At 38.0% G+C, this 26,826-nt stretch overlaps 1 protein-coding gene across 2 annotated transcripts in view; it reads right to left on the reverse strand.

The window, feature by feature from the left end:
• The window catches only part of ERICH3 (glutamate rich 3), a 106,324-nt gene that overhangs the window by 69,374 nt on the left and 10,124 nt on the right, over positions 1-26,826 (reverse strand). For both annotated transcript variants that reach the window (XM_027625713.2, XM_027625721.2), the window contains exons 2-3: positions 6,081-6,174; positions 3,488-3,613 (exon numbers count right to left, since the gene is read on the reverse strand). In XM_027625713.2, coding sequence (XP_027481514.2) covers positions 3,488-3,613; positions 6,081-6,174 — 220 coding nt within the window. The remainder of the gene's footprint in view (positions 1-3,487; positions 3,614-6,080; positions 6,175-26,826) is intronic.

Genomic DNA, 26,826 nt, shown 5'->3' on the forward strand with positions numbered 1-26,826 from the left:
TAACTGTATTCCCACTTACTCCCCCCTTGTCACTGAGATGGAGAAGAATCACCTGCATAAGTGTGCAAGTGGGAATATGAATTGGTACAACTCTTTGGAAAGCTGATTCTTAACATAAAGCAGTGAAAAGCGTCCCTACCCTTTAACTGATAAATTTCACTTCCTAACCTAGGAGGAAATCGGAATTAAAAGAAAACATCTGTGTTTCAGATGCTATCTGAAAGGAATTTTTTCTTCAAAGCAAAAATTCAGAAGCAATATAAACCTTATAGAGAATGGTTAACTTTGGGGCACATCCATATAATGGAATAGAATATAATCATTAAAATAAGATTCATAAAGATTTTGTTTAAAAAAATGAAAAATGCATGTCATGCAGGAAAAATGTAAAATACAGAATTGCACAAAAATACAATTTAATTGATCAAGCTCATACCGTGTGGCTGCCCCTGTGCCAGGAAGGGGCATCATGTCCATCATCTCTTCTTGAACAATACTAATTGCTAAGCAGTCTCATTCTACCAGTGCAGAAACTGAGGCAGAGGACCACGAATTTGCCCCAGGTCACACATCCAGTCAGTGGTGGAACTGTCATCAGAAGCTCAGTCTACTGGACACTAACTTCCTGTTTGTTTGCTCTTTATCTGTTCACTTATTTTTCACAAGACCCTGTCCCTTTCACAACATAGCATGTTTTTATTAATGCATAAATATGAATAGAGACTAAAAGTTAATGTGAGTATGTCAACAGCAGTCCTCTCTGAGAGGAAGGATTCTATGCGGTTATTTTCCTTTTTATATTTTCTTGTGTTTTCCTAATTTTCTGTAATATTTTAATTGTATAACAAATTTACATGAGGCTTATTCATGTAAAAGTAAGCTGCTTACGATTCTGTCTGAAATCATTCAGACACATTTGAGGGCATTTGAAAAGTGTTTTTTTCTGTGTTCTTGATCCCCTCGTGCAGCCCGTGGGATCCTGCGGACTCGATTTTTCCTAGCGAGTATTGTCAGCCCTCTTTAGACACTTCCCTTTCTTCTCTCCCTCTTCCTTCTTCTCTCACCCACCGATCACCAAACCTCATTACGCTCACTACCAGCCATTTTCCATTTATTTCCAAATCTGCAACCCTCCCTCGCACGGCCCCTCCTCTTCACTAAGGCCACCAACGTCTTTGTCCCTGGGTCAAACCGAATTCCTTCTTTTCCCCAGCACTTCTCGGTCTCACCGCTCGGCAGCTTGTGAGAGCCTGCCGGCTTCCAGGACACCTCTCGGTGGGGCCTGGTTTTCCACCGCTCGAGGGCCCTTCCTCGCCCCGCAGCAGTCCCTGAGCTCCCAGCCCTCGCCCGCAGCCCCTGAGCTCCAGCAAGTGCGCGCACCACCTGCCGCGCTGGCGCCCCCAGAGGTGCTCTGGCTTCTTCTCGCCAGCCCTCCTCATTCAGTCAGTGTCAATCTCTCTCCCATTCACATCTCCTCTCATCTGGGAGAGCGGCCTCTCCCCAGCGTCTCCACGACTGCTGTTAGCCCTCACCCTTCGGCAACAGCTTCCTAATTGACCTCCCACCTCCAATCTTTTCCAGCTCATTAATCCGCCACCCACACTTTTAGCAACATCATCTTTCTAACACGGCTCTGCTCATTTATTTCACGCCCCTGCTGAAAAAACATCTCATCGCCTCATCACCTACACTCCAAACCTCGCTGGGGATTGAAGGCCCTCCACAACCCCGGCCCCAGCTTACTGAAGAGTGTCACTTCCTGCTGCTCTTCCAACCAACCCACTGTGTGGTCTGGCCTCAGTGAGCTTTCCTGCCCATCCACGATGTCCTTTCTTCTCCAGCTTCCCGCCTGCGATCCTCACTCTCTCCGATGCCTTTCTCACGCTTGCATGTGACGCCTCCTTTAGCCTTCGAGGTCCAGTTCAAATAGCAAGACCTCGGTTCAGCCTCCTCTGACTCTCACAGAGGCGTCATCGTCCCCCTCTTCTGTGAGCCCAGTCTGTTCTTCCTCTGTCTAGCTTGTGATCACTTTCTACAGTAGTTTTTGTTTTGTTTTTTTCTTTTTTTGGCTATGGGTTTTTGTTTTTATATCTCACAGCTACATCACATTGCTTCATACTGGTACACGGTAAGCCTACAATTAATGATCGATGTTTCTTGTATGCACAAATACATGAATATTAATATAACAACATTAGTAAACAGCATCGGCATAAACTAAATGTGAGACAAATGTGACAATTTAGAGACAGCTATTCCATTTGTTAATTATATTAATATATTACATATCATAATTATATATATTACATTTTAAGAAATTATATTATATACTACATATGAACACTTATCTAAGGTATCTATTGCAAACTTTAAGAATGTACGAACACTCTTAATAACATTTAACAGTTATGATGTGTCAATTACATGAAAGTTTGGAAAACTAAACTTCAAAGATCAAAGCTAATACCTAACTTCGTGCCTATTGGTTAAATTTGAAACTAGGTATAGACTAATTTACTGTACTATTCTTTTAACACTAGTTGCAGAATTCTAACTAATACTTTTATAAGCAAGTGAATTTGGGGACCATAAACAATGACTCCATATAATTCATGCACATGATATACAGCATAAAATGAATTCCTAAATTAACAGATCATATCCTATTTGAACGCAACACTTGCTCAATATAATGGTAGCATAATAATAAATATTTTCAGCGGTGCTCCACTTAGTACTGGTTTACTCGTGATTCTACAGTTGTTCATAAATGTTTACTGCACTCACGGGTCAATGATTTTACCAGCCAAGTTTTCTGATGTACTGCTGTATGGCCAAGCCAAGAAGTGACATGCTTTTTCAAGGAGATTAAAATGGTGTTGATGCTTGAAACTATAAGTTCCATGGAGCAAGGATAAAATAATTTATCAAGTTAGCTAGATATCCTACTAAAAATGCCATGTCAGACTTGAAAAAAAAGTTGTTGATGCTTTAGTTTGTGAATCTATGCTGACCAATGTGGCCTAAAGTAGGAGGGACAGCAGATGTTTCAATGCCTCTTCCTTGAAATTTAGCATACGGCTCAGCTTCAGAACCTTAAAAGAATAACAAATCTGAAATAATTCATGGCAGTGGAATTACTGATATTTAAACAGATGTCACTTTTTTTTTAGCAAATGGAAATTGAGGTACAGATGGTGAGGGCTGGTATGTTTTAGAGTAGCCATTATGGATTAAAAATCTACATTTGTTAAATTAAATACCACAAAATATATAATGATGTCCATATTTTTCCTTAACTGAAATGGAGAAAAGCTTACTTCAGTCTCTTGGCTCCTTGTTACCTAGAGAGATGTAGCGTATTTCTCAGGGTACCTTGTTCCATTCATTTTTCATGAAATACAGGAGGAGTTCCTCTGCTTCTGGGTATGGGAGTATTAATTGTCATATTAGAAAATATGTTATAAAGAAAATGTAAATACTTTACCTCCATATCAAGAACCTTATGGAAAATAGCCTGAGCTAGGCACTCCCGGATATATTTTTGGTGATCCCTCTTCATGATATTTAGCTTGTATTCTTTTTCAGAAAGTATTCTTCCACTTCTTGTGATCTGTCATGAGTAAATAAAACATACATGGAAATACAAAGCAGAAAATATATTGTTCGTTACCAAAAAGGGAGAGAGAGAGCAACAGAGAGACAGAGAGAGAGTAGTGGTGTCTTCTAAGCATGAGAGAGTCCACTACTATGGCTGATAAATGTTCACTTTTAATGAATATTTCATAAGAAAAAAATCAGTCCCATATACCCATCAGTGAGAAAACACACACAGGTGGTGCACTTGACGTTTAAAACAAGGTTTTCATTAGAATCACAATGTCTCCTTGATGGAACCCAGGTGTTCCTTTCATTTCTTTTTTTTTTTTTTTAACACATTTGGGAAGAGGAGGTAGGGTGTTACCTTGAAACAATGAATAGGACCAGTGATCACAAGACTGAAGATCTTACAGGAAATAACTCTGAGGGGCAAAACATGTAAGCTACAGAGGTGCTCATCAGTTTGTCTTAAAAGTAACTGGTTTCACTACTTTATTTTCACACTGCTTTTTCTCCTTCTACTCTCCAACCCAGAATGTAATTTAATTTGTCTTGATTCAGATTTTTTTTAGATTATGTAGTGCTGCAGATATAAAATATTCCAGACGGATTTCAATTGGTATCATTGAAAATGCCAGGAGTGGTAGTTTCTGGTTTTTATTTACTTGTTTTTCTTTTCTCTTACTCTTTCCTAAGGGCATATTTGTTGTATTTTTCTGTATTTTCTGTAAACAGAGGGTGCTATCCTTCTTGGATTTTTCATCTTCTTCCTTTCCACTTAATTATGCCCTGCTCCTTCAGGTCTGATCCAAGCCCACATATTTCTTGATTTTGATAACTAGTTTTATAACACTGTTGTGGCAATGTACTGGAGCTCAGAGACCAAGGAGAGTTGTGTTACAAGTGACTGGATACTGATGATCTCTTTATATATATCTTTTTTTTCCCCCAATGGAAGAAAGGGGTTTGATTCTAGAAAGTGTTTCCAATCACAAATAACTCAGTTACAGTGTTTGAAATGTGTTTGTCCATGGGATATCATGCCATTTGTTTCCAAGGAGAAAAAATGTTAAGAACATCCTGAACTGTGGCCCCCTCCCCAGTTAACAGGTGTCATTGTCCTCTTGCCTCTGGGAGATCTGCTCTCCCCAACTAGACTGGAAGCTCCTACAGGGCTGAGTTCTTAAACTTGAGCCTGCATCAGAATCAGAAAACAAGTTGAAAAAACAGATTGGTGGGCCACGCCCCACAGCTTCTGACTCAATAGGTCTGGGGTGAGACTCTAAAATTTGCATTTTCTAACAAGTTCCCAAATGATGCTGAACACTGCTGAGTCAGGAACTGTATTTGAACCACTGTTCTAGAGAAATCTTCCTTATTTGAGTTGCCATGCACATAACCAATGTTCAATAAATGCTTGTTAATGATGTTGATGAGTAAATACAAAGTCCTTCCCATTTATACATAAAGCTCGCAAGACTGTTATCCAAAGAAGAAATGTTAATAGTCACCACAATAATTGCAACAAGCATTTATTACACCTCTCTTAATGCCACAACAATCCTGAGGGCTGGGTATCATTGTCTTCATTTTACAACCAAGGAAGCTGGAGCTGAGAAAGTGAAAGTACATGAATTGCTCAAGAGTCTATGACTTGTAAATGGTAGAGCCAGGTTTCAGCTAGGTCTGTCTGATAACAAAGCCCCAGGAGACAAAAAGCAAGCTCCTTGAGATCTACCCAACCAGAGTGCCAAGCACATAAACAACAATTAGAAACGCAATGCATAATCCTTTCAACACCATGGCAACAATAGTTAAGGAAATCCACTGTGTTTTAAGAAGGTAAACAGCTAAAATCGTTACTCACACTTTCTGTAATCATGCCCATTTCTTTCAATGGACAACCATAGTATTTTTTAAAGGTTTTCACATTAAATACATTTAGAGAAATGGAAATCCTGTGGAAATGATAGTTTTAGAGCTAAGGAAAGATACTAATATTACCAATAAACAATCTGGGAAATGAAACAGGTTTTTAAAATTCAAGGGGAAATTTTGAACTGTTCATGTCTTGCACACCATATTCTGTGATTATTAAAAATAGTATTTTTTCCTGAAAACAGTAAAGTCTTCTCTATGCTTAATCCCTAACAGTTCCTGGTTCATATAATGTGTTCAATAAATATGTGTTGAATAAATGAATGAATAAACAAACAAGTAAAATATGCTATTGGAAGCTCCTAGGGTTTTTTCTCAATAATTTAGAAGTAGCCTTAGCGGTCATTGTGACCTCTCTTCCTATCTTTTTGAAACACAGCTTCAAAAAGATAAATCAGAGCTCTGGAAAAGAAGTAATTTTTCTAAAATGAGGGGGAGGGAGTGATGTCCCTGATTAGCTCAAAGAGAAAACCAGAAAAGGGAATGAGAACTACTGGATTTAACGAAACAAGAGGGCAGGTAGGAAGTAAACCAAATCTTACCAGCCCTGATCTTAACAGATGCCGCCTTATCCTTGTGTTATTAAAATATCCAGTCAGGTGTTTATCGGTAAGACTATTATATGCTGCAAGCAATCTGGAAGAGAAAAATGAAACCATTTAAGTTTTTATGAAGTGCTGCCTGATAGCCAAGGCGATTCTTGACTCTTTCATCCCCAAACTATGCACAATCATTCACTCCTCCAGATCAATAAACAGGTGTTGAGTACTTACTGTTTTCCGGGTTTTATGATAAGAACTGGGAGACAGTCCTGACATTGTTTATTTTGCAGACAAGTATGGAAATCAGACATGAACAATTAAATTGGGTGTGAAAAATCCAACAATAGAAATAGCAAAACTCCTGGGGACTCAGAGAAGGAGACTACCAACTCCGGCTGTCAGGAAAGTCTTCTCGGAGGAAGCCTGATGGGAAATTTGGAGTTCCTGCAGAAGACTCTTCAGCCTCCTGTCTCACTCTAAATTCCAGCAGCAAACTTACATGCACTTCCTGAACATATTCTTTCATGTCTTCAGAACACAACACACGGTCCCTCTACTGCCAAGGCCTCTCTATGACCGTTAGCTAGTGGATAAGACCCATGATCCACAATCATCTCTTCTCCCAGCAAACTTGCCCCAGTGCAAACTGGCCGCTCTGTGTTACCTTCCACTACCCCGCCCTAAAACCTTGAGTTACTTACAGTACATGTCACATAAGACTGGAAGGCCAAGATCTTGTGTTATTCTAAGTATCCCTATGGAATTATTTATCGTGTACCCAAATAATGATGTGTTCTATAGGGGAAAACAATTTTGTTTGGGACTCATTCTTACTGGCATAAACTTCTAAGTTTAAGCTCAGCAGCTTAGAAGTCTTAACTTTCATATATATATATATATATATATATATATATATATATACACACAATTTCATGAATTCCACATCTAGAACTCCCCACTCTCCCCCCACAAAATTCATAGATTACTTTTGATTTTTAGGGTCTTTTATTTTAAGAGTTAAAAGAAAACAAATCGCTTCCTTCAGTACATCTTATACCTTGGTAGGTGGTCAATCTGAGTCTATAAATCAAAATTTGAAGCTATTTTTTTCCAAGTTTTAACTTACCCTCCACTGCTTATTATTACCTTACAAATGCATATGCACATACATTTACATGTATGTATACCGGTAGGCACGTATGTTCATCCATTTACATAAATGTGAGTGTAGGTACATACATATGTATATAAATAGAGAGAGATGAAGACAGAGACAGAGACAAGTCGAGAGAAAGAGGCAAAGAGGGAGAATTCACAAGCCTAAACACAGCCCTAAAATAAGGCGGCCTTAAAAAAAATGTACACCCTATTACCTGCAACAAAGATTTACAATCTGTACATATTACGAGCAGTTGATCCTTAACTTATTTGGAGGCCAGAGCAGGGACTCATATGATACAGTCAAGTAAATGTCATTAGTGACAATTTTATTTAGCTGCCTTAATTACATGGAGATGGTATCGGTGACCTTTTCCTGTCTCTTTTCTCCTTAACGCCCATCTTGGGAAAGTTATATGCTGTCAAATGGTAAGGAAAGTTTAATTTTGTCCACAAAAGACACTGAAAGCAGTTACAAAGCCCAGAAGCCAAGATGCCACATGAGAAGCCATTATTTCACGAGGTTTATGTAAAAAGACAACCCAAGGGCTTCAGTAATGCATATACGAAACCAGCCCCAGATAATGCTTTGAAACCATCTTTTAAATGAACTGTCTTGGTGTCCTATAGTTCATCAAAGGTTTCCTGTCTCCAAAAGGTCAACACTGTATCCCTTACCCTTTCTGAATCTCAGAATATCTTTTCAGCAACTCATTTCAGAAAGGTGAGCAGGTGTCTCTCGGTCCTAACAATCATGATTCCACAGTTCACAGATTCTTAAGATAAATCATTAGACAGATATCATATATAGTCTTTTGTCTGTTTTTCAGGCTCAAGTTAAAAAAAAAAATCAATAGTTTTGGAATAGCTGTGAGTGCTAAAACCCTGATTAAATGAAATAGGGTCAAAAAGTTAGGGTAACATAAACTTTAACTTCCCTACTGGCTGAAAATAATCCCCTTATTTCATTCAGAATTTGTAACTTTTTCACTATTTAGGTCCTAAGAATAATGCTTAGCCAGCTTTGGCACCACCTCATCCTAATTCTGCTCCCCCAGGCTCATACTAAATGAGTATGTGTCCATGAAGTACCTACAGTCTTACCGAAAGGTCTGATGGAGTTGAAACCTTTCTCACCTTTCCCTGTTTAGGAAAGACTGAAAGTCCCTGGTTGGGATGCTATTTGTGAAGCAACTCTTCCCATGATATCATATACCTGGCCTTGGCAGAAAAGCTGAAAAATAACTAGCTGGGTCCATCCGGGGTCAGTAATTTCTTTTTCAGCAGTGCCTAATTTTTTTAACTGAAACTTTAGATTAACAAACTGTTTGATAACAAGAAATTGTACTAGAGTAAGTTATATACAGAATTAGTAAAACAGTTGTTATGGACTGAATGTTTGTTTCCCCCTAAAATTCGTAGGTTAAAATCCTAGCCCCCCAGTGTGATGGTATTAGGAGGTGGGGGCTTCGGGAGGTGATAGGGTCAGAGGGAGGAGCATGAATGAGAATGAGATTAGTGCCCTTATAAAAGAGACCCATAGAGAGCTCCCTTGACCCTTTCATCATGAGGATATAGCTAGAAAACAGCCATGTATGAACCAGGAAGCGGCTCTCAAGACACTGAATCTGCTGGCACTTTGATATTGGACTTCCCAGCCTCCAGAACTGTGAGAAATAAATTTCTGTTGTTTAAGCCACCCAGTCAATGGTATTCTGTTATAGGAGCCTGATGAGACTACATTAGCAGTCAGAAATAGTCATTTCTATTGTATACATATAAATGTCACCCTCGTTCTGACCATGAGGCCTCCTCCACAGGGAGATGGTAGCAATCCTGGGTCTCAGCCACAACCGTGGTCTGTCTGATGCTCTCTGTTCTGCTTCTCTTTCTGTGTGCTTGGTATGGGTTGGTAGCCTCCCTTTGCACTTGCTCAATTACAAGAGCTTTACTGACCCAGCCACAAATTTAGATTAGTAGAGCTTTTCTGATGTTTCTGCCTTTGTCCTCTCCATTTACTGCCACTGTTCCCCCAACACACACACCCTTTTCTTTTCTTTCTTGCACTCAGCAGAGCCCTGGGCCAGATGAGGTCACCTCACCTGAACTTGGTGATTGTGTTGGTGATTGTGTTGCACCTGCAGCACTCCACTCCCTTTGTAAGTCACTCTCTGCATCTCTGGTCAAAGCTGGACTTCTGGTCCTGCTACCCAGTCCCATGATCCTCCCCTGCTGCGGTCCATAGGATCAACAACTGCACTGATCACAGCAATTACCAGGCCACTGTGACCCTATCATTCAAAGGCCATGATGTTCACACCAAGTCCCACAGCTAAATGCCAAAACAGGCCTAACTCATTGGCTTCTTTTATCTGATGGACAAGACTACTTACCCACCCTCGGGCCACTGGGTGGAGAACAACCCACTATCTGGCTCAGTGCACCAGGGAAGAGAGCCCCCCAGGAAACAAAGCAACCCTGTTTCTATGATGGGTCCTGTTTCCTCCACTGTGAGACACACCCCACATTCCTGCAGTGCAGAGGGATTAGAGGAGCAGGCTGCTGAGTCCCTGGGAGTGCTGCCTTCCCAGCTGCAGTCCTTCAACACTTAACCCTCGGACCCCTGCCTCCCACTGTGTAGAATATCTAAATGGGGCTCTGAAGTAATAAAGTCGGTGATTACTATCAATCTCTCCATCTGCCCCCAAAGAGAATCTATCTCATAAAAACCCCATCTGAAAAGACAAGCACTATAATACTATTAATCACAAGCACTTACTGAGCACTGACTCCTTTCAGGGCATTCTGTAAGATGCTGGGGATTCAGAGAGGGCACAGACACTGCACCCACAGAGTTCCCAATCTAGTGGGGGAAGTATATGTGTATGTGTGTGTGTGTGTGTGTGTGTGTGTGTGAGCATGTGGGCATACTTCATTTCTTCCTGTGTCATAGGCCGATTCATTCACAAATAGATAATGAGTGTTTTAAGTGTCTCCATGTCAGATACTGTGCTGTAAGCTGGGCAAGAAGTATAGTATCCCCATCCCATTAGCAGATTACAAAGCACCTCCACGTACATGGTCTCATTTGATTTCTTTTAGGCCCCTGGAATGAAAGCTATTACAGCTCTTCCATCTTCCTAAAATGGAAAAGCTCTAAAACAAGATTATCATTTAATGTAAGTCAGTCATAGAAAAGCCTGATTAAGGTAACACTTCTTCATGATCGCAGTGATAGAAGAATTTCTTCTGGCCTCAGCAATCTTGAACCTAACCCCTCTCCCAGAACTGCCTGTCCCCACACTGTCTGTCCTTGGTGGGAGAGACAGATGTAGTGGTTAAGACTCCAGCTCCAGTTCAATCCTGGCTTCACCAATTACTGGCTCCATATCTGAGAGCAAGTGACTTAACTATACCTCGATTGTTCTACCTTCCACAAAACACTAGAACATGAATACAATGTGGCCAAGTTCTTTGCCACTTTATAACAAGGATCGCTTTTCCTCCAGTTTCCAATAACATGTTTCTCATTTCCATCTCAGACCTCATCCCAACGGCCTTCACCATCCGTATTTCTACCAGTGTTCTGTCCATGACTATTTATGTGTTCTCTAAGATGAAGGAAGCTTTCTCTCCAGCTCCCTTTTCTTTTTTGAGCTCTCACCAGAATCACAGGAAAATCCCTTCACAAGAAAATATTTGCAAACCATATGTCTGATATGGGGTTAATATCCAAAGTATATAAGGAACTCATACAACTCAATAGCAAACAATAATAACAATAACAATAATCCAATTAAAAATGAGCAGACCTGAATATACATTTTTTTCCCCAAAAAGCGTACAAATGGCCAACAGGTATGTGAAGGGATATTCAACTAATCATCAGGGAAATGGAAATCAAAACCACAATGAGATATCACCTCACATATGTTAAGATGGCTATTCTCAAAAAGATAAGAGGAAGTATTGGTGAGAATGTGGAGAAGAGGGATGTCTTGTGTGCTACGGTGGGAGTGTAGTGGTGCGGCCACTATGGAAAACAGTATGGAGGTTTCTCAAAAAACTAAAAATAGAATTCCAGCACTCCCACTTCTGGAAATATATCCAAAAGAAATGAAATCATGATCTTGAAGAGATATGTGCACCCCCATGTTCACTGCAGCATTATTCATAATAGCCAAGCCACGGAAACAATCTAAGTGTCCATTAATGGATAAATGGATAAAGAAAATGTGGTGAATATATATACAATGGAATATTATTCAGCATTAAAGAAAGGAAATCCTGCCAATTGCAATAACATGGATAGATTTTAGGGCATTATACTAAGTTAAATAAGTCAGAAGAAAGACAAATACTGGGCAATCTCACTTTTATGTGGATTTTTTTTTTTTAATGAACTAACAGAAATACTGAATGATGGTTGCCAGGGATTAATCAGCACTGAACATATTTCATTAAATTCAAATAATGATTATATGAAACACTAAGAAAGAAGAAAATTTTGCCAATTACGCTATAGCATGCCACTGATGTAAGCACAAATGAGTTTAGTAATGTTAAAATGTGAAAAAAATCATCTTAGTATTGATGTAATAGGTTACTACGCACGCTTAATTACTGCACATATATAGATAAATCTGGGGAAGAGGAAAGAATATGGCAGGGTCCCTGCCACTAAAAGCCTCAAAATGAGGTTAGAGAGAAAGATTTTACACATAAAACAATTAGAAAGCATACAAAACTATATTTTAAAAGTAATAACTGTGGAGTGTTGGAGCAGACTCACATTGGCTCTAATGAGATAACTGTTAAAATTTTCAGGAGTTTTGCAAGCCATTGTTAGCTTGAAATTGGCCATTGTGGGAGTATTTACACCACAGAAATTAACAAACACTATGAATCAGGGCTTTTTCTCTTTCTGAAAAGCCAGTTTACCAGCACACCACTAACTAATTTCAAAAGTAGCAAGATATATCACAGGAGCTATTAAATAAAATTGATTGATTATATGAGTGAACCTACAGAAGTATGCCTTACATAGTTTTATCCAGAAATTCATCTTCTAGATGCAGTATTTGACCAAAGGGGCTCATATACCCATTCAACCATTTCCTATCGCCAACAAAAAGAACATGAGGACTCTAGCAAATACATTGACATTTTCAGTAGCATTTCAATCAAGAAATTTTATGCAAGATATCTCTTTACATTGCCACAAATGGAAAGGTTCAACTCAGCTACCAATGTGGAAAAACTGATTACATCATTTTATGCTCAACAAAATCAAATGAGACTTAGGTGAATGAGCACAGTTTTATTACTGAAGATGAAGAGCCTAATCGAGAGGTGCTTTGCATTTCAGAGGTCACTAAATCTGCAATTTGTAGAGTTTGACAGTGTTCAAGGAGGGCCTACATCAAACCTCCACTGCCAAGGCAGGCTTCTAGCAATGACAACCAGATGAAATGTTTCTGCAACTCACTTACCAAGTCCTTGTATTGGGAAAGCAAGTTAAAATAATCATAGGATATTGTGGTTTGATTGTCATTATGTTACAATTCACAAGCAATGGAGCTCTACCTCCTGACTCATATGCCTTTCTCACTGTCCATCAAAAAGATTTGTAAGAATCCACAGAATTTCAGCTCTGTGAGGAAACTCATCATACTCAAGTCAACCAACTAAAACTAAGATTTTGAATCTCAGCAAGATTCTTAGCAAAGAAATTAATAAAATCTAAATGGGAACAACTTCTCCAAATAAAATAACTGAAAGCAGCACAAATAACCAGAAAAAATAAAGAAAAAATAAACTATGTAGCTTCCCATCACTGAAAACTGCACATCTGCCATTTAAGAGTGAGAAAATTTAAGAATAGACACCTTAACTCCTAATAGGTGCAATGATTTTCCTGTAGTTATTTAAGGCAAATAAATCTATATCAAATACTTCAGCCCACAGCAAATTTGATAAGATAGAAACGGATGAGATTTGGGGCTAGAAGGCTTGAGGTCAAATCCTAATTCTACCCCTTACAAGACGCATGACCCTGGTGAATTCAGTTTTCTTTTTTGCAGGTATCACCATGAAGTCAAATGCTGTGACTGCTTCCTGAAGTGGATGATCTAAGTTTACTGGCCTGGAAATGTATTTACCTGGATCCACGGGATTATAGAAATGACCACATGAGGTCTAATCAACTCTCTCATTTTACATTCAGGACACTGAGGTTATAAAAGTAGGCAAAGCTCATCAGTAAACTCAGATCCAAGGACTCAAAAAGAAGATGCCAGAATGTCACAGGAATTCCCATAGAATTGTACCTTTCCCTTTCCTTGGGCCCTTGTCTCGCTACCTTGCACCAGAATTTCTTTCATCATGTTTGATCACTCCGTTTAGATTCATATAAGATCCCTCTGTGTATCCCTCTCACAAGTTGTACGGTGGTGCCATATCTACAGTAAACACTTCACCAATACTTGTTGAATGAATGAAATTTTCAGTCAGTTAATGTAAACAAAATATACTGGTCTAATTCCTTGACATATATCCTTTAAAAAAAATCCATGTGTTAGGATCATAACCTCTCTTCTGCTTCAGGATAATAACTGAAAGTAGTTTATGCCAAAAGAGGTTCAAAGGCACACTTTACATATTTTGGCTTTTTAAAAAAAATTCAGAGCGCTTAGTGTGGAGGATCATGCTGACAATGTTAGTTTTGTTGTTTTGTTTTTGTCAAATAAATGTTTTTGCAGTGTGATACAAAATTGCATTGAAAGAAAAGTTCCTAAGGAGGTAGGAAAAAAAGAAAAACCTTTTGAGGAAACTTGAAGAAAGACGAATACAGAAGAGTAAATGACATAAGGGTCAATTATTTTCCAACCCTTAATAAGAAAATTCTTTGTCAACTAAAATTAGCCCATGAGCCTCTGCTGCCTGCCACTTTAATAGAGGGTGATTGAACTAATATTATATAAATGATTTTATATTACATTCTTCATTCTTTTTATTTGTATCCAAACCTGCCAGATCTTAGCAATTATGCTAAATATTGATTTACAATTTCTCTCAGCTTATCCCAACGATGTAGACAGATGAGAACCATAATATTATTTTATTTATAGCCTTAATATGATGGTTTGAAGTGACTAGTAAAAACAAAACTGTCTCCAACTGTGCTGACTGCTGGCGAGATAGTTTTGCAGTGTTCACAGATGAGGCAATAGGAAAACAGCGTGTGGGAAGTCAGTAGGCCTGGGACTCCCTAAGGTGGACAGTTCCCAAAAGAAGAGGTTTGAGCCTCTAAGCTCTTCTCTGGAGACTTAAGAATTTCAATTCTTTGCACAGAAAAAAATAAACTGTGGCCACTTAAAGAAATATGCATTAATAGAAAAATAGTATGCAAACCAAGGGAGATTAAGGAGGCTATTTGGAGAAAAGGTGACAGGAGGGAAAGTTCTAGAAACCAATAATTTTCATCACTAGTATTTATGGATCACTGAACGGTCTTGTAGTGCACACAGTAAACACTCTATATAATATGAGCTATATGTTTTAATTCTCAAAACAACCCAGCAAAGTACTATTATCCACCCTCTTCACGGAAGAGTAAACTAAGGCATAGAGTGCTTGGATGAGCAGCTCATAACTAGTTAAAGGCAGATCCACAATTCAAATCAGGGACTGTTCTGCTTTAACCACTAAGCTGAACTGTGTTCTACAAGGTACAGTCGACAGTCCTGAAGAGCTCAGCCTAAAGAAGAGAAAGCATATGGGGGTCAGATAAGTGAATGGTTGACCTGTGAAAGATGCTAAGAAGGCAGGATGATCCCAAATGATGGGGGAAAGTACAGAGAGGACAGTTTGGCTTAACAAAAGGAACAACTGTTTAAAAGTCAAAGGAGTGGCCTTTAAGATGGTATGCCCAACGGGCCTGAGACTGGCCAGTTTTCAAATAGCCATGGAGGGTTTTAAGCATGGAAACAGCATGACTAGATTATTCTACCACCAATATCCTCCTGCGGTGTCTTGAGTAGGCAGAGTATGGTAGTTGAGAGTTTCGCTTCAAGTCCAATTTCCTGAGTTTGAATCTTAAACTATTTAACAATCTCAGCTACTGAGTAGATTAGCAAAGAGGGGCAAGGTACTTAACTTCCCTGTGCCTTATATTTTCCTCTGAAAATGGAAATAATAATAGTGCTATTTTCTAAAGTCATTTAGAGCATTAAATGAGTCATACTAAAAACTTAGCAAATTACCTATCACATTCTAAATGCTCAATGGATGTTGGAAGTTACCACTGAGTTGATGTACTTTAAGAATTAGATGCTAAAGATTTAAGGATGTGCTAACTAACCTATCATTTCATAAAACATACATATATAAAACCATCACACTGTACACCTTAAACTTACATAGTGTTGTCAATTATATCTCAATAAAGCTGGAAAAATTAAACAAGAAAAAAAGACTTAAGCAACATATGCTTTTCACGAAGATCAATATAAACACACAATAGCTGCCACTCACTGAGTCTCTACTATGTGCCAATATTCCTGCAAGGAAGGTATTTATTAGCCCCAATTTTTGAAAGAGGAAAGTGAGGCACAGAGAAATTAACTTTCCTAAGTCCCCATAAGGCACAACAGAGATTCAAACCTATGTCTCTCTGACCCCAAAAATATTCCTCTTTCTACTATAGCATGTTCATTTCATATTTTTTTAATGAAACACTGATTTTCCTTGTGGAATATCATTCCTTTTCATTTAGAAGAACACACAACAATAAGATGATTTTCAGACCATTCCAAACTTTCAGAGACTTCAAGTCCTTGTTTGTGCCCCCTATGAAATGCTCTAACCTTCTGTCCACACTCCCCTGACAGTTTCTAAATTTCCTTGGACCTTGTCTCCCAGCTTGCTTCTTGAGCTCCCCTACTGCCTGAAATAGGATTTTGGGATATCTGGTTCCTGTCCCCAAGTTCTTGTATTTGGTCCTGAAACTTCAGACTTTACCTTTTTTTCTTCTGTGGGCTAATCTCTTCACCAAGGACTGGAACCTCAATACACCTCTACGTAGACTGCAGCCTCAGGTCGGCCTCATTCACTCTCTAAGCCCATTTCCTATTCTGGAAGATTCCAGCCTGGGCCAAAGCTCTAAGTCTCAAGTTTGACTGAGAGGAAAGAAAAATTTGTAGGAAAGAAAAATTTAACAGTGATAACCTTATATAAATCCCCATGAATTATGGTGAAAGAGCCATTTGCTGGTAGTTTGAGAGATTCCAGACTACTGATTTCAAGGGGAAGAAATATACAAACTCACTTTATAAAGGTTTATAAGATGAACAGAAATAAATCTGAAATTAATCTGACTTAGAATTAAAGGCAAAGATCTTTCACTTAAAAAAAAGAACCAAAAAACCAAAACCAAACCAAAACAAACCTAGTGTGTATATTTAGTGTTGTATCTGAGTTTCTAAAAATGAGCAAGAGACAATAAGTGGAACCTAACAGCAAAACCAAATTTGAGGTATCGATTTCTCAGGCCAGGCCAGCTTTCACTTGGTTTTATAGCATCCTTGCCTGCTCCTAAGAAGATGTCAGCTCAATAAATAAGCAAATGTTGTCTCCTCTCACTTATTCAAAATCATAACAGGCAATGACAACTACAATGATAATACAGGTCTCCCCGCTAACCGAAAGTAGAGCGTTCCTGTGAAGTCTTTCGTAAACCAAAATGGCGTAAAGCAAAGAAGCAATCGTCATTGATTTACATGAAAACATTTTTGAGTATTCCCAGAAATAACCTCCCATAAGCATTTCTGATACCTTAGGACACATCTTGCTAATGAATGAGCAAACTAAATCAATACAAAGCACAGATACCAATGGAGTTCAAAGCTGTGGTGGCTAATGCCGACATGCTGAGTGTAGTTCCCAGAGAAAGTGCTTGGCGGGGCCACTCTTGCTGCTCAGAATGTGTGCTGCCTCCCTAAAGGCCCGCTGCAAACACATGCTAGACCCTGTTTTGCTTTTCACCTTGATTTCTAAAGGCAAAAGTCTTCTTCAGACTTCTTTCTGTTAGCAAAAACAGGTCCTCTGTGGGTCTTTAGAGAAGTGGTTTAATGAAAACTTAGGAAAAGCAAGGGATATCTGTACCATGCACTTACAGAGTACTTTTTACTCTTTAAATGTTTCCGGATAGTGTATGTATCTGTATGTATCTTTTATATATGTATCCAAAATATTTCCCCAAAATTAATCTCTCCAGAATGCCTTGTCCAATTAATCCAACTCTACATCTAGCTCAGGACTTCGGTGTGCAAGTTCTCTTACAGAAATTCGGGCTTATTTATGTACATTAGTACCTATCCCAGTGCTACCAAGCACTAAGTCAGCATATTTAACACTATATGGGAGGCCCAGTGTTAAATGTTTTAGAGGATTTCATTTAATCCTCACAACTACACAACAGACATATTTTCCACATGGATGAAAAAAAAAAACAATCAAGAATCAGAGGGATTATGCAGAATTCATGTAGGGCCACACAACAGCTGAGTCGCAAATCTGAGCTCAGACCATAGCCTGGAGCTAGACAGCTAACTACTAACGCACTATGCTGCAGGACACTGTGGACTGGTCCCAGAAGCCATTCCCAAACCCTTCTCCTTTGTCTGTCTCCCACTGAGGTTGTAAAGGTCAATACATTCTTTGCAGAAGAATTCTTTGCACACTCCCTTGCAGGTAGGCATGCCCATTGATGCAGTTCTGGTCAATGAGATATTAAAGGAAAGTGCTGGAATGTTCTGGAAATGTTTTCCTCCTTGATTAAAAAAATCTTCTTGGGGCGCCTGTGTGGCTTAGTTGTTTAAGCCTCTGCCTTTGGCTCAGGTCATGATCCCAGGGTCCTGGGATCGAGTCCCACATGGGGCTACTTGCTCAGCTGGGAGCCTTCTTCTCCCTCTGCCTGCCCCCCCCCCCTTGTTCTCTCTCTCTCTGACTCTCTGACAAATAAATAAAATCTTTTTAAAAATTCCTTCTTTCAGCCATCTTTTTCCTTTCTGTTTTGGATGCTTTTATAAAAATATAATGACTGGATCTAGGGTAATCGTCTTGCTACCATAAGGAAAAGACCAAGAAAATTGTACAGGTAAGGACCCAAGTCCTGATATTACAAAAAAAAAATTAAATCACCTACCTCCAGACTACTTGTGAAATAAATAATAAATGTTGTTATGGTTTAAGGCACTGTTCATTTGGTTTTCTGTTACTTCCAGTTAAATGTATTCTTAACTGATAAAATTACCCTGCTGCCCTTGGACAGCAAAACTCAATGACGTTGAGTGACTTTTGAAACCTTTTTTTAAAAAAAAGTCACTACTTAGGTTTTCTTCAAGAACTCAGATGAATTTCTGGAACACAGTAAGTGCTTAAAATGGTAGCTTAGTAACTAGTACATACTCGCACTTGGTAAATATTAATTGAATGAATGAGCAAATGTATTCTTGAAATTAATCACAAATGATCACTAACATAGGAGACTTATGTCAGCAATGACTGAGCTAAGTGCAAGGCATAGTCCTGAAGTACATGAAGGACCAAAATATGTAGAGAGGTATGGTCTCTACCCTCAAAACATTTGTAGTTACAAGGGAAATATGAAGACAACTGGAATGCTATGAGGGAATTGCCCTCCTGGTACTTGTTGGTGTAACTTTAAAAACAATACTGTCTTGGAAACAGCTTTTCAAACAATATAGCTTTATCAGTATAGCTTTAAAAGTAGGATAATACATAGGAAAATGGAGAAAAAATAAAATGACAAAAAAACCTAACTATGATCATTAGTGGGAGGATTTCAAGAAATTTTTCTTTTATTTTTTGCTCAAAGTAGAAATTTTTCAAAATACAGATAAGTATAAGGAAGAAAATAAAAAATAACTTGTATCCCTAGTACCTAGAAACTTGAGATCCCCTCTAAGTCTATTCTTCTCATTTAGAGCAGATTATTTTTATTTGAATCTAAACAACAGAAACAATATTACTGTAAACTCTTGGAGCAAGCTATGAAGAGAGACAACTTCTTAATATGAGAGCCACATAATATTCACAAATATAAAATATTATAATCCATGGCATATAGAGAATGTCAGATTAACTGCTACTATAAAACACTATGATTCAATTCAATTTAAAATCCTTAGTTTTTAATGCTATTTCATAACTACGGTGTGCAATTTATATTGTCTGTTTAGTTCCCTGCTGTCTTTTCCTTTGTTTCAATATTTTGCCCTAAGAATTTTCATCAATTTATAAATGTTTATTACTATTGTAAGAAAATAATAACAGTCACAGAAAAATGGATCACCAGCTTAAAATGTTCAATTTTCTATCCCAACTAGTGTAAGATGCTGAGAGGTAGGGAGTAATTTGATTACGAATCAGACTAAACAGAAAAGTTCAATACTTACCAGTAGAGACCATTGACTTATTATCTTAATTACTTCTCCTCACTAGTGCTTTAATCATACTTTCTGTTTGCTTTGAGTTTTATCTCCCTTTTCAACTTTTGGCTTCCAATCTTCACTCTTCATGAGCCTCATATTGTTAAATCATTTATCTCCAATGACTACATTTCTCATAAAGGCCATCTTTAACTTTTGCAGAACCAAGTATAAAGAGCATCAGCAGTGACAGACAGTTTGTATTAGTGCGGGAGGGCTGTCATAATGAAGATTCACAGACTGGGGGGCTTAAACAACAGAAACTTATTGTCTCACAGTTCTGGAGACTAGACGTCCAAGATCAAGTTGTCAACACGGTTGGTCTTTCTGAAAGCCACGAGGGAAAGATTTGTTCCAGGCCTCGCTCTTTAGCTTACAGATGGCCGTTTTTCTCCCTCTATCTTCACATGGTCTTCTTTCTCTGTGTGTGTCTATGTCCTAACCTCTTCTTATAAGGACACCAGTCATATGAGATTAATGACCCCACTGACCTCATTTAACCAAAATTACCTCTTAAAGACCATATCTCAAAATACAATCACATCTGAGGTGCTGGGAGTTGGCATGTTACATATGAATTTGGGTGGGGGTACAATTTGGCCCATAACACAAGCACAGTGAAAAAGACGACCAGTTGACGTATGTAACTTGGATTTAGATAGAAACAAGGAATATATTTCTCGAGTAAAAAGAAACCCACACTTTGATTCCAAATTATCTGTGTTGGCAAACAGAGATGGGTCAGTGATGATCCATCCGAAAGGGGAACAGATACTTCTGGATCCTACCATATCCATGTAGGTAGTTTGGATGGATATGGAGCAGATAATGAAGCTCTCCAAAGAGATCCCCCAAAGCACTGGGCAGAAGAAGAAATTGCACCTCACGGTAATCTGCCCGTAGACCAAAAAAGAGTTAACCATACAAAAGAGACCGGGAGACAAGAAGAGTGAGGGTCAGAGCAGACCTTAAAGAGAATGAGAAGTTATTAAGGAAGCCTGACCCATACATCTACACTTTGAAATGTTCTTCACTTTTAAAGTATGTGTCTTGTGGCTCACTATAAAAGCAATGCTTTGACAACGACTCTCAAAAAACTTCTAATCGTAATATTGACGGAATCTCAGTAAGGCATGATTTTTCAAGCTGCATCTACTGAACTTGTAACATCTTTTTCTCCTCTTTTCTCTGGAAAGGCATTAATCCAGAAAGGCAAGCTCTCAGGTGAATTACTTTAATCTCAATATATTTTCTAATATAACAACCTGCAGCAATGATGTTGTCAATGAAGGATGTGTTCCCTAATTGGAATTCTTGGAAGAGGAGAGTTATTTAGAGCTTCTAGCTAGGAAAAAAAACCAAAAGGCTTCTGATCAGTTAGAAACCAGAGGTATAGTGGAATCCTACCTAACATTTGGGTTGACTTTTTTAGTTAGCACAAGAGGCAAATGTTTTATATGGTAAAAAATATTCTTAAAAATCATGAGCTTAATCCATAAAGTACGATAGCCATGGTTTTGTGTATGCCGCACCACTCAGTAATTCTTTGTATGCATAAGTTCCAGAACCACAGAGATAGGCCAAAGCAAGGAACTAAAGAAAAATCAAAATGCAGTGTCTATACACTCAAGTAAGTCGCCTTTGAGGGCATTGCCCAAGTCTTATTCCATGCAATCAGGACCAGTAATTGATCATTCAAGCCAAAAATTAATTTAATGAGGTAACTATATACAATCCATTTACCTTAAATAGTTTATTTTAACTGAAAGCATAATATCTGTCAGTTCACTATATTTATTTTTGTTTGTAGTGCCCAAGGGTTCTACTTTGACTGTGACTCAATTGATTGTCCCTCTTCCCTTCTCCTTTTGAAAAATATAAATCATATTCATAATATATCACTTGGGACTTCAAGTTTAGGGAAAGGTGACAAAGATGCTTGCAAATCTATATGAATATTGAATCCTAGATTTTTTTCTTTTTTACAGATTTTAACCCCACCTAATTAAACAGTTTATTTTAAACCCATGGACATTTATGGAATCATTCCAAAGCCTACACTATTTTCAACTATTTGTGGGGAGAACTGAGTAGGTCATTGGCAGGAAAGATCCAATAATTCAATCTGCATACTACTTCTCTTGGTCTGTACCAAAATTATTTATTAAAGTTAAAAAGATTATTTCAGTACTATCTTCCAGAATCTAAAATTTTCATTGAAAATGGTATCTCTGGAAACTTAAAGTCTTGAAGATACATAAACAACCAGACCCAGATTATTTGAGGCTGATTCTGAGTTTGAAAATTAGGTCACAGAAGTTTTGTTTTCTTATCTCCCTGAAAAACTGTTTGTAGTTATTAATAATCAAAATAAGTTGGGGGAGTCTCCACTTTTCGCAGTTAGAGAGACCTTCCTTCAGCAGAGATTTTGAGAAAGGAAGTGGGGTGCTACAGTAGACTGCATCTGACAGTACCCTGTTCTCTACACAAGAAGTGTACATACTGGGATATGCACATTCCTTGGATACCTAAAGACTTTCCTAAGGGAACCCGGGCAAGGATAGTTTTAGGGGAATTAATTTCTAGACCCTCTAGTTTCTTCTGTGCTCTCCTAAAACTGATCTGACTGAAAATGCACTTCCACATCATATTGATCCACACCCCCCTTCCCTTTTATAATCACCTTTCCATGTTTATAAAAGAAAGGCACACCTCTCACCACCTGGTGTCTTATTAGGGTGCACCGAACTTAGAAGGATATCTGAAAAGTAAAAGGACAACCTGGAGTATTGCATATATGTTAATACAACAAGTGCTTTCATGACTGGGCAACAAATATGATTGCAAGTACTGTCCAACCCTTTGCTTTCAACACAAGTGAAGGATCACATTTGAAAGATCACTGAAAACATTTTTTGGCAATAGATCACTATGTGATTTTTGGCAATATAACTTTGAAGAAATTCAAAGAATTGAGTGATGTTGAACAAACAAATCCCTTTCCAATCCCATCTATGTATGTGAACAGGTTTGTTAAGCAAAGGAGTAAGAGATGACATCCCATCTATAACAAAAAGAGCAGAATCTATAATAGATGATCAGAGAAGAAGTCAAGACAAATGAACATATTCAATTCACCTCGTTTAATCAGAAACAATTTATTCCTGAAGTTAAATTGTTATTATGTAACAGGAGGGTGAGTAGAAACTACCCAATTTGAATTCAATATTTAATGACTTCTGATTTTCTGTGTGACAGAGATAATTTTGGTGGTGGGAGAGTGGTGAGCAACGAATAGACTAGAATGTTACTACAGCCATATAAATCACTACACTTTGCTAGGAAGGCAGACACCACAATAAATCTAGTTAGCATTCATCACCACACAGTTACAAATTTTGTGTGTATAAGAACTTTTAAGATTTAGCAACTTTCAATTTTAAAAAACTTTTAGCAACTTAAGATTTAGCAACTTTCAAATTAAAAAAAAATAGTCTTATTAGCTATTATCACCATGATGTGCATTACATCGACATGATTGATTTATCAACTGGAAGTTTGTACCTTTTGTCTCCCTTCACTCCTTTCACCACCACCCTTCCTTCACGCAGCCCCATCTCCACCAACAACCAATCTGTTCTGTTCTCTGTTTCTATTAGTTCATTTGTTGTTGTTGTTGTTGTTATTGTTTTGGATTCCACATATAAGTGAGATCATACAGTATTTATGTTGATCATTTTGCGGGACATAACAAATAGCGCATTATTATATCGTACACCTGAAACTAGTGTTATATGTTAATTTTATCACAATTTTTAAGAAAATACCCTGTTGAACCAAACAAACAAAAAAGGCAGAGACAAAGTACAATGAGAACTCCAATTGTAAATGGCATGGTGGGTTGATAATTTGTTGTCACTTTTGGAGATATATATATATCTCCACTATCTAAAAATTGACAGTTTTACTCCCAGCAGTTTTCACCTGCCTTTGATGAAGAAGGACTGAGTTATCAGCAAGTACTAGGGATGTGTTAATTCTTTCTATACCACACTTCAGTATACAGAGGGTCCCCAACTTACAATGGTTTGGCTTATGATTTTTTGACTTTACGATGGTACCTAAATATGACCCAGAAGAAACCATTTTGAATTCTGAATTCTCATCTTTTCCCTGGCTAGCAATATGGGGGATGATAGCCTCTGGTGATCCTGGCAGTGGTAGCTCCCAGTCACCTCTAAGTCACCAGGATAAAAAACTGATACACTTAAACCGTCCTGTATGTACCCAGATAGCCATTCTGTTTTTCACCTTCGGTATATCATTCAATAGACTGCATGAGATATTTACCACTATATTATACAATAGGCTTTGTGTGAGATGACTTTACTCAAATATATAGGCTAACGTAATTGTTCTGACCACATTTAAGGTAGGCAAGGCTATGATGCTCAGTAGGTTCTGTGTATTAAGTGCATTTTGGACTTACATTACAATGGGTTTATTGGATCGTAACCCCGTGATAAGTCGAGGGAGATCTGTACTCTGTCAGTACAGAAACATTTGTTTACATTAAAAAGATTTACAATAATAGGTCTAAATTTTAAAAAAGTGTGTCTAAACCTTGGAGCAATCTTTCCAAGCATACATCTTCTGCATTTTTATCTTGTCATAAACCATAATGCTCCCCATTCTTCCAATTCCTCAAAGCAAATTTACAGATGAGTGTGACTATCTCTACTTAGAGCCAAGCTTATCTTTCACACAGGGAGTCAACTTCACATGGATTCACTGACGATCCTTTGAAGGAGTTAGAAGAGCTGTATCATTTCATCCTCATGCATGACTGAGGGGTATAATATCCCCATTCCACCTCCAGGACTAGAGTGCAACCCACAGACACGTGCACACGCACAGAAAGAGCAACCCAGGGTGAGATTTAGCAAAGCTAAGGGACTATCAGTTGAAATTTCCCACTCTAAAACAATTGCATCAGAGATGGCAGTGCCAGGAGCCATGTTTTATAGTTGACTTCCCCCAAATTACAATGCAGCTCAGATTCAAAGTCTCTATTATAATCTTTGGCAGAAGTTTTTAAGACCATTTTTATTTACTCCAAACTCTATCTGAACTAAGTCAGCACAGGCCCTTTGCAATTTTTATATCAAGTGTTTCATGCTGTAATTAAGTGAGCAGTGGAACTCCAAGGAAGCACCAAGAGAAAGCATCAGGGCATCACTTATTGATTGGTGGAATTTTAGGGATTCGAAATTTCTGTTTTATTGTACCACTGCACTTCATTACCATTTATCCTTAAAATGTAATAAGTACAAACTACTTCAGCAATGATGGAAAAGCTTTCTCAGCTTTAATGAAACCTTTTATTTGCTACTGAATCTTTTATTATTTCCAAATGGTGGCATAGGCAAGAAAAATAATCCCTACTTATATTGACAAGAAACTTCAGCAATTTGAATAATTTTGTTCTTGGATGAATTCTAAGGCATTTAGAGTTGTTATTCTTACGTTTATTGTTTTCATTTACTTTTGATGAACTAAAAACAAAATAATACACATATACACGTTATTACAAAGTAATTTTCTATATATCAACATGCTAGATAGCTATGTAAAGCAATCACTTGTCAGATGTTGGTCTGATCTGGATAGGAATTTCTATATATCTAGGGCTCCAATACATCTCAGCTATTGGCCATGAGACGCAATGCAGTATAATTGTACAGTGCACAAGCTCTGAAACTGGACGGCCTAGTTTTGCTTTCCAGCCCTGACACCTGCCTACCTGTGAGACCTTTCGAAATTTTCAGATCTTAGTTTCCTTCCCTGTGAGAATGAGGGTGACTAGAACCTGCCTCATGAAATGGGTGGGAAAATTAAACGAGGTATATCATGTGAAGCATTATTTTACAGCGTGGCACATGGTAAACACTTGTTCAGCTCTAGTATGCTTTTCCTATGTGAATACATCCACTTCCAGACTGGAGGGAGTGTCAGAACACACCATTCATTCAACAAACATTTACTGAGCTTTACCTTATGCATAACATTGTCCTAGGTAAAGGAGGCACAAAGATTAATAAGACATAGTGCCTACTCTCCAGGAGCTTACAATTTTAGTGCAAAATTATTGTTACCATCTTAATATCTTTCTCGAAGAGTACCACAAAGCATACTCCTTCCCTAGATATAAATTTTCCTTTTTTCCAATGTGCTTGGAACTAACGGAGCTTCAGAAAAATTTCCCTTCAGTTTCTGAAATCTTAATCATGCACAATTTAATAAGCAGCTACAGGTTTTTCCACATTTTAAAATGGATGATTAAATGGCCTAATAAGATTCTAACTTAGCCAAAAACTCGAAAAACAGGAAGACAACCATGACTGACACATTCATTTTCCCGAATGTGGACATACTGCAAACAGCAGCTGCAGAAAAATAGGACCATTTACATCCCACATGACCCACGGCTAACTAAAATTGCACAGGAGTTCAGCATCAAAGTGTTAAAGTACCTAAACTAAATTCAATTTGAGATAAAATGAGAAGCTTGTTTAGTTGGAGCTACACTGCTTTCCAAAAAAAGTTCTGAAATTGACTTCCAACATGGCACCTTGTATACCTCTAGTTTTTTAAACATTCTGTTTACGTCATTACACTCAGTGAATTCATTAAAAAATAAAATCTTTAAGTTTGACTATAAATCCTAAACACAATGACTAATGTGGTATTCCAGACATCACAAACTCCAAATGATCTTAAATATGTTGTCCTCTACTAATTTGCTGCTCTTGAAAAGGTGCAATAAATCCAATTAAAAAGGAAAACATTTTCAAATTAGTTGCAAGATCAACTAGGATATTATCTGCTTACTAGATGTATCATAATAAAAAAACCACCTAATATGCATTACATTGTTTAATTTGGGAGGAAATTGGATATTCTCCCTTCCAATAAAAGGACCAAGACCTTTTATTTTTTAAACAACATCCAATAATGACTGTGTTAACTTTCTAGAATAGATTAAATAATTGCCAAATACATCTTCTGAGGAGTCA

Source organism: Zalophus californianus, chromosome 4, assembly GCF_009762305.2.
Source record: "Zalophus californianus isolate mZalCal1 chromosome 4, mZalCal1.pri.v2, whole genome shotgun sequence".
NCBI classification, from domain to species: domain Eukaryota; kingdom Metazoa; phylum Chordata; class Mammalia; order Carnivora; family Otariidae; genus Zalophus; species Zalophus californianus.